The 12,373-nt window shown below is 40.8% G+C and overlaps 1 protein-coding gene across 4 annotated transcripts in view; it reads left to right on the top strand.

The window, feature by feature from the left end:
* Positions 1-1,130: 1,130 nt before the first annotated feature.
* nipbla (NIPBL cohesin loading factor a) overlaps positions 1,131-12,373 on the top strand; it is a 28,236-nt gene continuing 16,993 nt past the window's right edge. For 2 of the 4 annotated variants that reach the window (XM_085294586.1, XM_085294584.1), the window contains exons 1-12: positions 1,131-1,519; positions 3,033-3,101; positions 5,765-5,914; positions 6,185-6,350; positions 6,900-7,000; positions 7,138-7,243; positions 7,407-7,570; positions 9,142-9,290; positions 9,483-9,573; positions 9,790-10,011; positions 10,163-10,411; positions 10,538-11,265. In XM_085294586.1, coding sequence (XP_085150712.1) covers positions 5,851-5,914; positions 6,185-6,350; positions 6,900-7,000; positions 7,138-7,243; positions 7,407-7,570; positions 9,142-9,290; positions 9,483-9,573; positions 9,790-10,011; positions 10,163-10,411; positions 10,538-11,265 — 2,040 coding nt within the window. In that variant the 5' untranslated portion in view covers positions 1,131-1,519; positions 3,033-3,101; positions 5,765-5,850. The remainder of the gene's footprint in view (positions 1,520-3,032; positions 3,102-5,764; positions 5,915-6,184; positions 6,351-6,899; positions 7,001-7,137; positions 7,244-7,406; positions 7,571-9,141; positions 9,291-9,482; positions 9,574-9,789; positions 10,012-10,162; positions 10,412-10,537; positions 11,266-12,373) is intronic. The other 2 variants (XM_085294587.1, XM_085294585.1) reach the window with 2 other exon arrangements.

Below are 12,373 nucleotides of genomic sequence, written 5' to 3'. Positions count from 1 at the left end.
CCGCAGGTCTCAGTTAGCATGTTCAAGTTCATGACAGCACATTTTGAAAAAGATTGACCACGTATGACTCATTTGGTAGGTTTGACAGGAGAAAGCCTCTTCTCTCTAAAAAGAAAGTGGCAGCACATCTAAGGTTGCATCTGAATAAACCATAAAACCTCTGGAATGTCCTTTGTACAGATGAGATCAAAGTGGAGATGTTTGGCCATAGTACACAGTTCACATGTTTGGAGAAAACCAAACACAGCCTATGAACACACACAACTCATACCAACTGTCAAGCATGGAGGTGGAGAGCTGGTTATTTGAGCTTGTTTTGCAGCCACTGGACATTGGCACCTTACAGTTGTTAAGTGATAATGAACTCTGTATAGCAAAAGAGTCAATCAAGGTGTTGGCACAGTCAATGACCATACATCAGCCCATTTGAAATGCTGTGGAGGGAGCTAATGAGAGCTGTGCATAAATATATGTTCAGTTATCCTGGACAAGACTGTGCTGAGCAGGTTAAACAGATTTTTGTAAATCAGTTAACATGCTTCTCATCCTAATGTAACTCAACAGACACACAAACAAACAAAAAGAAAAACAAAACAAAACCCCACATGTATGAAAAGGGAAGCGACGCAAAAAAAAAGGCCCGTTAAATTTCATAGCCGCTAAAGTAAAGTTAATGTTAATGTAGTAACAATGAAATAATATGTTAACACTCTGAAAGAGGTATGCTTCACGAGTAGTTTTACATCACTTATTAATCTGGTATTCTGATTCCAGTAAAGTATTCCTGCTTTGACTTTAACACTTTTAATACAACCAACTGAAATTATTACAGACCGGTGCACTGTGTATATTTTTAAATGCATCTACATAAGCTACATGTATGGGGGAGCGGGGGGTTATACTGATATATTTGTGGTAATTTCATTGGCTGTTTATTTTTCAAAAAATATATTAATAATTTGTTCATATGGGTGTCTGTAGTATATTTACCAAATCCAAAATTTATAATTGACTGTAAAGTAAACAGGCCACTGAAAAGAAACTTGTCTTACAGCGCTCCCTAGGGGCAAAAACACGAAATGTCGCATGGCATTTTGTTTGGCGCCGATGGAGGGAGTCACTCCTGAGATCTTTGGTCAGTCAGACGGCAGAACTTCCGGTCGGCATTTTGTTCTACGAGAGGAGAGCCTCTTGATGATCGCAACAATCGTCATATTTCTCATTTACTGTCGAAATTGGCTGCATTCATTGATTATGTCGGCGCAGACCGACTGAAACTCCGAAGAACGAATGTTTCCCCATGATTGTACGCTGAAATATTCACCCTTGAGTGACGGAAGAAGAACGAATCAGCCCGACCCGGATTATTGTTGATAGCTAGCAGGCTAGCTCATCGGCTAGTTGGCAAGCCACTAGAGTTCCTTCTGGAGGAGCTGCGAGAGAGAAGAAAGGGGGAGCTAGAGATACGGACACAAACCAAGCTAAAACATTCCCCTCCCTTTGAACGCAACATCCGAAGGTAAATATAATCACACATCTGTATCTTTAATCCAACTTTTAAAATTCCGACTATTATCAATAACGTTGATAAATGTTCTGCCGCGAGACCACCTACGGCGTCGTTAATCGTTGACCGGGAGGTAACGGAAGCTAGCGAACTAGCCAGCCAGGCTAGCTTAGGTGTGTTTTTGCTGTGCCGAGGCGCACGGCCTCGACTGGATGTCATTTGTCGAGCCCGAGGATTGGGCCGTTGCCACGGAATTAGGAGTCTGTGCCGTTTTCTTTACATCTATTTACAAATGCGCCGTTTCCTCCCCGAACAAAATGGAAATTTGCTAAAAATTCATAAACCCCTAGTAACGCTTCCTTGTATTATTTGCATTGCCTTCCGTTTATTTGAACGAGCAGCAGCATTAGGAGCTAACTGACAACATTTACAGCTAGTTAGCACAACTGGCTAGCTATTAAAACACGACTATTGTTGTTAGTGAATGTTGGGCAGCTAGCGTTACTCATCTTAGCTGCTATACTCAGTGGTAACACTAGCTTCACGCTTAGCTCGAACGATCCAGACAGTCAACTTCTTGGCAGTGCAAAGGTTGGAGAGGTTTTGTTCGCAAGTAGCGAGCTGCCGCTTGCAGTTATGCTAAGATAAACATTGAAATTGATGGTAATATTAACTGCACGGGAGCTAACTTTTTTGCTGTTATTATTAATGCTGTTTGACATCTTAGCCTGTGTTTCGGGTTATTGGAGCCTTTGGCAGGGCTAGTAGTGGTTTTGGTGGCGAACCTGCTGTGAAATATTTTGACTATGGTTCGCGCAGAAACGTACTCTGCCCCTGCTCTTCCTTGCTTTACTGTTTGAGTTAGGTATGCATGTTGTCAGATATTTTCCCCCTTGACCAGAGCCAGTACAGTTTCGTTGGCTTCCTCGAATTAGCCAGTGTGCAGAATGTGCACGGGGGCTGGCGGCTTCTGGAGGATGCAGCCCCCACTACTACCGCCACCATCACAGTGCATCTGTTCCTTTGTGCTGCCTCCTGCCTGTCAGTCTCACAGCTGTCAGCCAAGCCCCTGCATGCATAGGGAAACCACTCTACCACTGAGCATGCTAAAGTTGCCGCGTGCTAATGCACTGTTTACAGTGTCCGTCTGTCGGTACCCTGCAACAGTTTTGCCGCGCACGATAAGTTTTGCCTATTAGGGATCGCATGCTTTCAGTTCATGTCGCGTTGCAGTATGTTGTTTACATATTTGCATGGCTTTAGTGATGTGCGGAAGTCGATCAAAACTTGTTGCTCTCTCTTAGAAGCCAGTGCCACACACTTTTCATTCAATTTTACGGATAATGTAGTGTTAACGAGATGTTCATAGCAAAACAATAATGCAGGCACTGGCATTATTTTACTGTTTTGGTTTAGCTCCATTGGCTAGCTGTAAGCAGAACTTCTTTTGAAGTCTTTACAACTAAGAGTAAAATGTAGGTTTAGATTACAGAGTCTGATGCAAAGCTGTTTTCTTTTTCGGCAGATTGAAGGACTTTTTTTTATCTGAAATGTCAGTGAGTCCACAGGAGACTGCACAGAGTTCGTCAAAAAGGTATCATTAATTTATATTTGCAAAAGCTTAAACTACTTACCCTTTATATTGACATTGTTGTTATTTCCTGTCTTGATTTTAAAAATAGTGTAAAGTGCAAAGTAGCTTGTCAAGAGGTTTCGGCTGCATTTTTTCTTTGCTTGTGTGCCCCACACACACATTTGTCAGAGGTTAAGGATCTAACAAGCAAAGGGATTTCAATCCAAAAAAAGGGCCACAGGTTTTCAAGGTTTCTCACAGCGAGCTGTATGGTTTGAAATGAGTGATGTTTAGGTATCAGGCAATGTAGTTAAATCGTAGTAACACAAGATGAATCCCTATTCAGATTAACAGTGCTTTTGGTATTAGAAATGGTTGTGGCTCATTTATGGAAATGCATTATCTTGAGGCTGTATAATATTTAAAAACGTGTGCTGAGGGGCAGTCATCCCGTGTCAGTCTTAGTCCTTTCATTTAGCTGAGTAAGGCAAGCTTTTAAAGTTTTGTTGATGTTGTCCTATTGCATTTACACCCCTTCCTCAATATTTGTTTGTGTATATTTTGCATTTCTGCTCTTAGGAGAGGTGTGAATAAAATACAATGTCACATAAATCAGTGGTTCTCAAAGTGGGGTTAAGGACCCATAGCCAAGTGCTCTGCCAAATACTTTTTACAGAAAATATTGCTCTGTGTCATTTAGAAGCATGGATTGCATATTTACAGTTGGGAATCATTTGCAGTGTGTTCGCATTACTCCCTGCCTCTTAAGTGTTGTTGTTTTTTTAACACAGCTACAACTGTTAAGATTTGAAATTACATTAACCATTATTTACCTGTAATAATAGGCTGGAAAAAGTTAATATAGCAAGAAAAAAGTTAAAGTAAAACAAAAAGGAGGACAGAACCTGGCAGGTGTTAAAATGTAACACAGTTAATGTTCAGGTGCTAATATCTGTTGCAGTTACAGTAGGCTCAATCATTTTATGCGCTCTCTCCCTCTCTCTCTCGTTCTTTCTTTTTCACCTTGCACTGACAGCAGTGTGTGTGTGTAAAGTCTGAAGCGGTGAGAGCTACACCTAGGCCTTTGTCACACAGCTGTTTGACACACACACACAGTATGTGGTGGTGCAGGTGGATAATGCCCTAGTAACCTGCAGCAGTTCTGGGTTTAACAACATTTCTGTTGGAAATCCAGCTTCACTTTCTGTGATACTTGGGAGACGGGAGCTGCTGGTAGCACCCACAAATGTACAAACAGCTGACTATTGAATAGCACTCAGAAAGTACTATTGCCTAACCAGATAACTCAGTAGTATTACTTAGTATTATGTGGGGATTCAGGAAAAATTTGTAGTGTATTTTTAGTGTGACATGTATGTCATGTAACAATTAGTTGTGTTGATGTGTAACTTTGTGACCTGAGGGCTATACGACAAAGCAAGTACACACTCAGACACAAAACTAAAATTATGGATATCCCAAAAGTCTCTGGCAACTTTATGAAAAAAACTTTTGTTAAATCAGGCTTTTTTTCACAAAGAAAAATCTGACTTTGCACATGTTTTCATAAAGAGAATATACTGATACACATTATGAAGAATAATCACGAATTGCAAACAAACTGCAACGTGTCTGCAATTAAGACAAGAGAAGAATATTCACTTGTATGTGCTTATTTTACCACTCAATGCACACTCGGAGCTTGTTTTTTTTTTCTGAAGTGAACACTTTACATTAGAGCTCTTAACCTTAAAAAAGTGATATATTTAACATGATTCCCAGGAAGTGCATTTAGGTCCCAGACTGTCTCATGTTAAAGCACAGGGCAGTGTGGAAAGCACTTTAGTTAATTGACTTAGCAATTAAGTTTTTGTTTTGAATCATCTGTGTAATAAACAATAGTGGAGTGAAATTGAGTACTAAAAATGTTTTTACATCACAGACTGTATGCTTGTCGGTTTGTGATGCGTACAGTTCGTGCTACTGTACCTGCTTGGCTTTGTACGATGGCATTACGGCTCATTGGTTTTGCATATATAACGTGCTGTCTTCCCTCAGTTGAGAATATCTGTCAGCGAAAGGGTTGCACATGTTGCAACCAATTTTAATCAGAAACTTTGAATATAAAAATGAGAGATTATGAGGCCAGATTGAAAAAAAGCCACCCTTGTGACATTGAAAACTTGCCTCACACACAACATGCCTCAGTAACCATTAATCACGCCTTGTGGTACATTCCTCAGGATTCAGTTCTCGGTGCTTTTGTATCTGTGGGGCATTTCTTCAGTGACACAACTAACCTGCGCTTGTACTAGCTGCATGGCATTACTAAATGCTGTGAAAAACGTAAGATCATAATTGAATAACCAATGAAGAACACAGCATTTTATTTTGATTGACACGCTCTAGCAGGACATTTATTACAGCGCACACCATTGCCACATGAAACGCAATGTCAGCATAAAGGCAGACAGAAAAAAACACAACAAATATTTGGGTCTATTTTTATATTTAAATAATATGACTAATTATAGCATTTTTGTGTTAAATAATTTCTTTGTATACATTTTTATGACCATTAACTCATTTTGTAATTCTGTACTGCAGCAGTTCTTTCTCTCTTTTCTTGTCCATCACTAAAGCTGCTTTTGTCTTTCTCTTACCGACCTCCCTGTCTCTGCTAGGTGCCAGGAGATGTGAGGACGGGTGTCGTCCATCGACCCCCTGATCTACCTGTGTATCAACACACTCCCCCACCCTCACCTTCAGCATGAATGGGGATATGCCTCATGTTCCCATCACCACTCTTGCTGGGATCGCTAGCCTCACAGACTGTGAGTGTCACATAGTTATGTTACAAACACAAGTTTTCACAGTTCTGTTATGTCTTCTCTCCCAGTGTTAAGTCCTAAACTGCAACATTCGGTCTGAACAGATGTAAATGTGCAATAGTGATTACATGCACATTTTTTTTGTTTTGTTTTTGTTTTTCCCCCCCATTTACTTCTGCGTCTCTAAACTTTTCTGAGACCTTATGTCCTGTATTGCTCACATTTTAACTCCTAAAATGTATATTTGCTGAAAACACTCTCTTCTTGTATTAGTGTTGAACCAGCTGCCCCTCCCTTCTCCTCTACCTGCCACCACCACTAAAAGCCTCCTATACAATGGGAGGATTGCGGAGGAAGTCACATGCCTACTGGGCTGCCGGGATGAGAATCTGGCCTCCCAGCTAGCCCATGGTCTGAACCAGGTCTCCACAGAGCACATGTGAGTATATAAGTGTCTGTAAGACAATATGCTGTCTGGATGAACAAAGACAAAAGGCCAACTAAAAAAACAAACAAAAACCCCAACATGTTTTCATGGAAATGTTTTGGCTGTTAAAGCTCAGACGTCAGGATAACTTGGCTTTAAAGCTGATTTAAAGCAGAAGAGATGCTTTGCATTGCTTAATTCTTTAACTAATTAAAACACAAAAGATTAATTTTTAATGAATCTGAGAGATGAAAGACTACCATGAATGTTAATGCTTCCACTGCGGGAAACTTTTCTAGGTGCAAATACTACACATAAAAAGCCAAAAACCCGTGTACTGAAGAGAAAACTATTTGTGTTCTCTCCAGGTGCTCCAGTTTCCAATCTAGTTCAAAGATGTTCATGTTATCTTATTTGCTGATTCCGAATTGGCCATATAGTCAAATTTCTGTTTACTGCTTAAAATGTATTCAGCATTTTCTTTCTGCTTTTGACATTAAATCTGACACTTTTCTAATCTGCCTCATTGTTTTGATGTGAACTCGTTTTGTGTGTTTTCAGAGAGCTGAAGGACAACCTGGGTAGCGATGAACCAGAGGGAGATGCACCACTGTTGCTGCAGACCATGCTGGCCAGGAACCCTGGCATCTTCAGGGAGAAAAGTATGGGCGCAATTACTTGTTGCACATTAAGTCGTTATGTTACTAATATAAAAACAAAAAAATCAAGCTTTGTGTTTTTGGTTTTTTTTTTTCTATAAAGGTTATTCATTTCAATTCTCAATTTTGTTTCTAAACAGATGTCATGCAGCAGCCAATGGTACAACCTTTTAAGATGAATTCCATGCATAGCCCTGCCCAGTCTGCAAACTTCCAGCCAGCTGCGATTTCTCCCAATCCACCAAGGTAAGATTGACAAGAATCTGGTTTATTCCAACTTTAAATTTTAAATGTTAATTAAAGCACAATACAAATACATCATGTTTGAATTTAAATAAATGTTTGGGTTTTTTTTGTTTATGCAGTGTGCTTCTTCTTATTTTCTGTCCTTACATTTTCTCTATTCTAGCCGGTTTGTGACACCTCCGACGGGTTCCAGTAGCCGGTACATGGGCCAACAGAACAGTCCAGTACCCAGCCCATACACTCCTCAGAGCCCTGCCACAGGTTACATACAGCAGTATCCCCACCAACAACCACCCAGCTATAACCAACACCAACAGATTCAACAAGGTGAGAACCTGTGTTTAATGTTAATGCGCATGCATGGAGACTCAGAACTCATCATTAATTTTTTTTCTAATGTTAAACTTGCGACTAAGTCTGAAGGCGTCTTTGTTTGATTTTGTCAGCCATATCCGTAGCTTTGGCTTCTGGAAACTCTGTTCCCTTTGGATTGAATAATAAGCAGGGGTTTGACTGAATTCATATTCTTCATACATAAATCGAATGTACACTGAAGTTCTCACATCAGATAATTGTGGCTCCTATAATTAAATATAATTTGTGGAAATATTTATGTTTTGTATTTACAAGGCCATTGCTGGTGTACACAAACATGACCTTTTTCTGTTAATTCTACGTGTGTGTGTGTGTGCGCGTGTGTGTCTACGTGTGTGTGTGTGTGTGTGTGTGTGCGTGTGCGTGTGTGTGTGTGTTAACAGTGTTGTTTGATTCTCAAATATTATATTTGCGCTTATACACAAACAGGTTGACTATACACTGATTAGGTACACATTTTAAACTGTGCATATTTTGTGGTGTTCTCTCTTGTTCTGAAATAGCTCTGACACATCTGGGCATGAACACTGGACCTCTGGGTGTCCTAGTGTTTGACACATTTGGTCTGTGGTTTGTGGGGTGGAGACTGTGGATCAACTGTGTTTTGGTGCATCGAGATTACATTCTTCGTTTATGCCTTGGAGAGTTATTATAATTTTTTTTTTTTTGTTTTTTTTTTTTATCTTGACATTTTTCACAATTTAGCGTAGTTTCAGTTGGTTTCCAAAAATATTTGTTGTTTAGTTTTTATTGTTTTAAAATGTTTAGTTTATTGGTTTCTGTGCTAGTTTTAGTCGTTTTGATTATAACTGTATGAAAGGCATATGTCAGGAAAAACCTTTTGAAAGCGGTTTCACCAAACAGCACAGCCTCATCAGGCAAGTTGAAATGTAGTTTTTTTTGTTTTGTTTTTAAGTTGGATTAAAATTAAGGCTAGCTTCTCCAATTTTTTCTAATATGTGTTTTTTATTTTTAGTTAACTCAAATCTTTCTTCATATCGATTGTTAGTTTTTAGATTAGTTTTAGTAAGGTATAATAACCTTGATGGCTTGGGCTTTTATTCACCTTCTTGTTCCATACTTGAACAGTATTTATGGTGTGGTGGATACATTGTCTTCCCTGGAGAGGAAGTTGTTGGGGAGTGCTATTACAAAAGGGGGCACTCGAAGTCAGAACTCCAGTTTCTCCGTTCAATTGTAACAAAATCACGAGTTATTTACATGTCAGCAGGTTTAATCTTGTAGCTCATTATTTGTATATGAAACCTAACTTCTGATTGCCTTTCTATATGGTCCTGATGGTTGAAATTATTGATTCACTTATTTTTTGCCTGATGAAATCTCTTTGAGGAACTTCGAAGCATTTAAAAAAAATCACTGGTCATATGCATACTTACTTATTTTATCAGCAATTTTTGGGTACACCTCCACTTCAAAAGAATTGTATTTATTTTGTTTTAATCAGCAATGTTTGTATTTCCCTACTAGTGGATAATAATAAAATAATGTCTTTTTTCTGCTAGTGTCTGTGGCCAGTCCCATGGTTCCAGGTGGGATAAGAAACATCCATGAGGGTAAAGTAACAGGGCAGATCCCTAATGCTGCCAACCACCACTCAGACAGACATGGTACTGAAGATTACCTGAACATTGTACATCGACTGGGAAATGAGGTACAACTGACACCGTTTTTAAATAGATGAATGTGTATTTACTACATACCACAATAAAACCCTGAATATATTTATCTGGTACAATTTATTTAGGTCTTAACAGTAGCTGTGTTGATATAATTGAGAGAAATGTTGAAAGTTGAGTGTAAAGGTGTTACATGCTAACTTGTTTGTATTGTCTCTCTTTTGGAGGAGGGTGATTCTGCCATGAGAAATCCATCTTTTCCTCTGAGGTCTCCACAGTCAGGCTGCTCGCCAGCTAGCAGTGAAGGAACGCCCAAACGTAAGGACACTCGAAGTGGAAAGGAGGCACTACAGTGCATACACTTTGCTTACCTTTTCTTCATTATGGGAGAAGCTGCTACATACTCTGAAACACTGCGGCTGTTATCCCTCATCAGAGAGAGATGTCTGTATTTGTGTAGTTTAATGTTTTCTGAAGAATGTCACTTTTTCACTACTCTTATCTCCTCTTCCTTGTGTTCTTCCTTCTTCACAGCGGGTTCTCGTCCCCCACTGATTCTCCAGTCACCACCCCCGTATGCACCCTCACCAAGGGAAGGAGTACCTGACCAGAAACAGCAGCTACAGCAAAGAAAGAAAGTCCCAATAGTAAAAGAGGAGAAAGATATGTACGACATTGTTAGCTCTCCAAACAAGGACTCAACAAAGCTCACCCTCAAGCTGTCCAGGGTCAAGTCAAATGAGTCGGATCCCCCAGGTGAGATGTTGTTTTTCTCCATCAGTTTCATAGCTATTTGATCTACTAGAAATGCTGATGAGGTACATCGTGATGCATCATTTTAGATCAACAGGACTACCACCACCCCTTTTAAATCCAACCATGTAAAGTGTTTCTGTTAATATCTCAGGTGATGTTATGCCAGGCATGGATCAGAACTCAGACAATATGGAGGCAGAACTGGGCTTTCAGCAGGTTCCTGTTCTCCAGCAAAATCTGGGAGCGCGGCTGCAACATCAGCAGCAAGTAGGTGGTGCCAGTGGACTTCAGCCTCCCAGTTCCCCTTATGATGAGGCAGAGCTGGATGCACTTGCTGAAATTGAAAGGATAGAACGAGAGGCTGCTAGTGAGAAGTGCTCCAAGGAGGTGCAAGATAAAGGTGTGTAAGAGAAGTTCACATAGAATTAACATTTACATATAACTCTACAGCTAAAAAATGTTTTGCTTTGAATTATAGCATCTTGTCATGGTATTTAATTTTAATTACTTGTCTCTCTCTTTACAGACAAGCCACTGAAGAAGAGAAAGCAGGACTCCTTTCCCCTGGAACCAGGTGCAGGGGGACCAGGTGGGCCCACAGGTGCCCCGGGCAGCGGATCAACAGGAGGGGGCAATGCTGGCAAACTGACTCCGCAAGAGGCCACTGCAGCTGGGAACGGTGCCAGCCGCCCTCCCCTCATGGTGAGCATCGACCTCCAGCAGGCAGGCCGAGCTGACGGTCAGCTCGACCCCTGTCTGGCTGCCCCTGTCCCTGCCCTTGAGGCCCAACGCTGGCCTGAAGAACCAGCTAGTGGGCCAGCTGCTGTGGAGGGTTCTGACACAGTTTTGCGATTGAAACCAGATGGACGACCGGAAGTCATCAAGAACAGGGTCGATAAGCATGACAGCAGGAGAGAAGGTCGGGAATCCTCAAAGCACAGACATGATGAGAAGTCCTCAGACAGACGTGGAGAATTGCCCAAGTCGTCAAACAGGGACCGTGAGTCTGACAGGGATAGGAGGCATCGGAGTGAGACTGGCCGAGACAGGCGGTCCCCTGATTCTCGCTCCCGAAGCGATCGAGATAGGTCTGGCTTCAGGGCTTCCTCCACTGGAGACCCTGGTCGGAGCAGCAGTAGACAAGATGGTTCCAAACTCCCCTCGTCAGCTTCTGGTGCTAAACTTCCAGATTCTTTCCCTGCTCAGCTTCTGGGAGGGCATAGTGGCGCACTGAAGAACTTCCAGATCCCTAAGGTGATCTGGGCTGATCCAAAACAAATATCTACCCACCTACCAATCATTCAGCTGTCACTGCCTGCAATCTCACAAAACCAAATCATACCATTATACACTCTTTTGGTTTTAGTTTCCCATTTGTCAGCCTTTTTTTATTCTCGGTGTTGGTCTTTAATTTTCTTTAACACATTAACCACACTTAACTGTCTTTTAGAGTAGAAAAAGTAGAGGTAATTATTTTGTTTATCTTGTATGAATGAAAGCAAGCACATTTAAAGAAATCTTCCACTGCTGTTTTTTTGTGGGGGGACTGCATGCAAGTAAATCATTTCTGTAAGCACTTCACCTGGTTGAGTGTGACCCCTCTGCCAAAGGTTTTGTCCTTCCTGGCTAGTCCTCTGTTTGGTTATGTACTAGGCCTGACTTTCCTGTCCATCTTGACTGGCGATGCCAAAGAAAAAGGGCACAAAATGCTTCAATTTCTATGCTTAAATTATCCAGACATAATCAAACTATATATGCACTCTCTTCAGATTAGAAGTTCAAATGGTTGAAGTTCAAGAGCTCTCTGTGGTTAGGATAGAGGCGAGGCTAGACTTGGAGGTAGAGCTGGACAACACCAGTGGTTCTGTAGTGAATAGACATCTGGAAGTTCTTAGTAGTACTTAGCAATGATTTAGCTGGTAATTGACAGAGCATGTCTGTCTGTGGTTGTGTAGGAAAGGCTGCCAGTGCAGTGTTCACTAAGAATTTATGACTGTCCTCACAACGGGTTGACTGTGAGGACAATCATGGGAAAAATCATGTTGTAAGAAATTTTATGCCCAGATTGTTGACATGACGTTGAAGATCAAGAGTGGTACGATGACTGAAATGATGTTAAAAATAGCTGGTTAGGTATTTAAATGTTATTCAGTTACTAAGGATTTGTAGACTTGACAAAGCTTCTTAAATATATTCTTAATGTGAACAAAGGTTGCATCAATGAGCTGCTGCTCACTCCCACTTTTCACTTAGCACAATTAGCACAAATTACTTGTTGCACTGCAAGCGCAATACAAGTGGGAACATCCAAAATTGCATCCTAAGTTTTGGCTAGTCACTCCCAATTAGAAGTGGGACTGCA

This window comes from Mchenga conophoros, linkage group LG12, assembly GCF_057382185.1.
Source record: "Mchenga conophoros isolate Kocher_MC1m ecotype Shallow Benthic linkage group LG12, M_conophoros_male_GT1.1, whole genome shotgun sequence".
In the NCBI taxonomy this organism is placed as follows: Eukaryota; Metazoa; Chordata; class Actinopteri; order Cichliformes; family Cichlidae; genus Mchenga; species Mchenga conophoros.
Note: the sequence above shows the minus strand (reverse complement) of the source record. Positions and strands in the feature narration are given on the sequence as shown.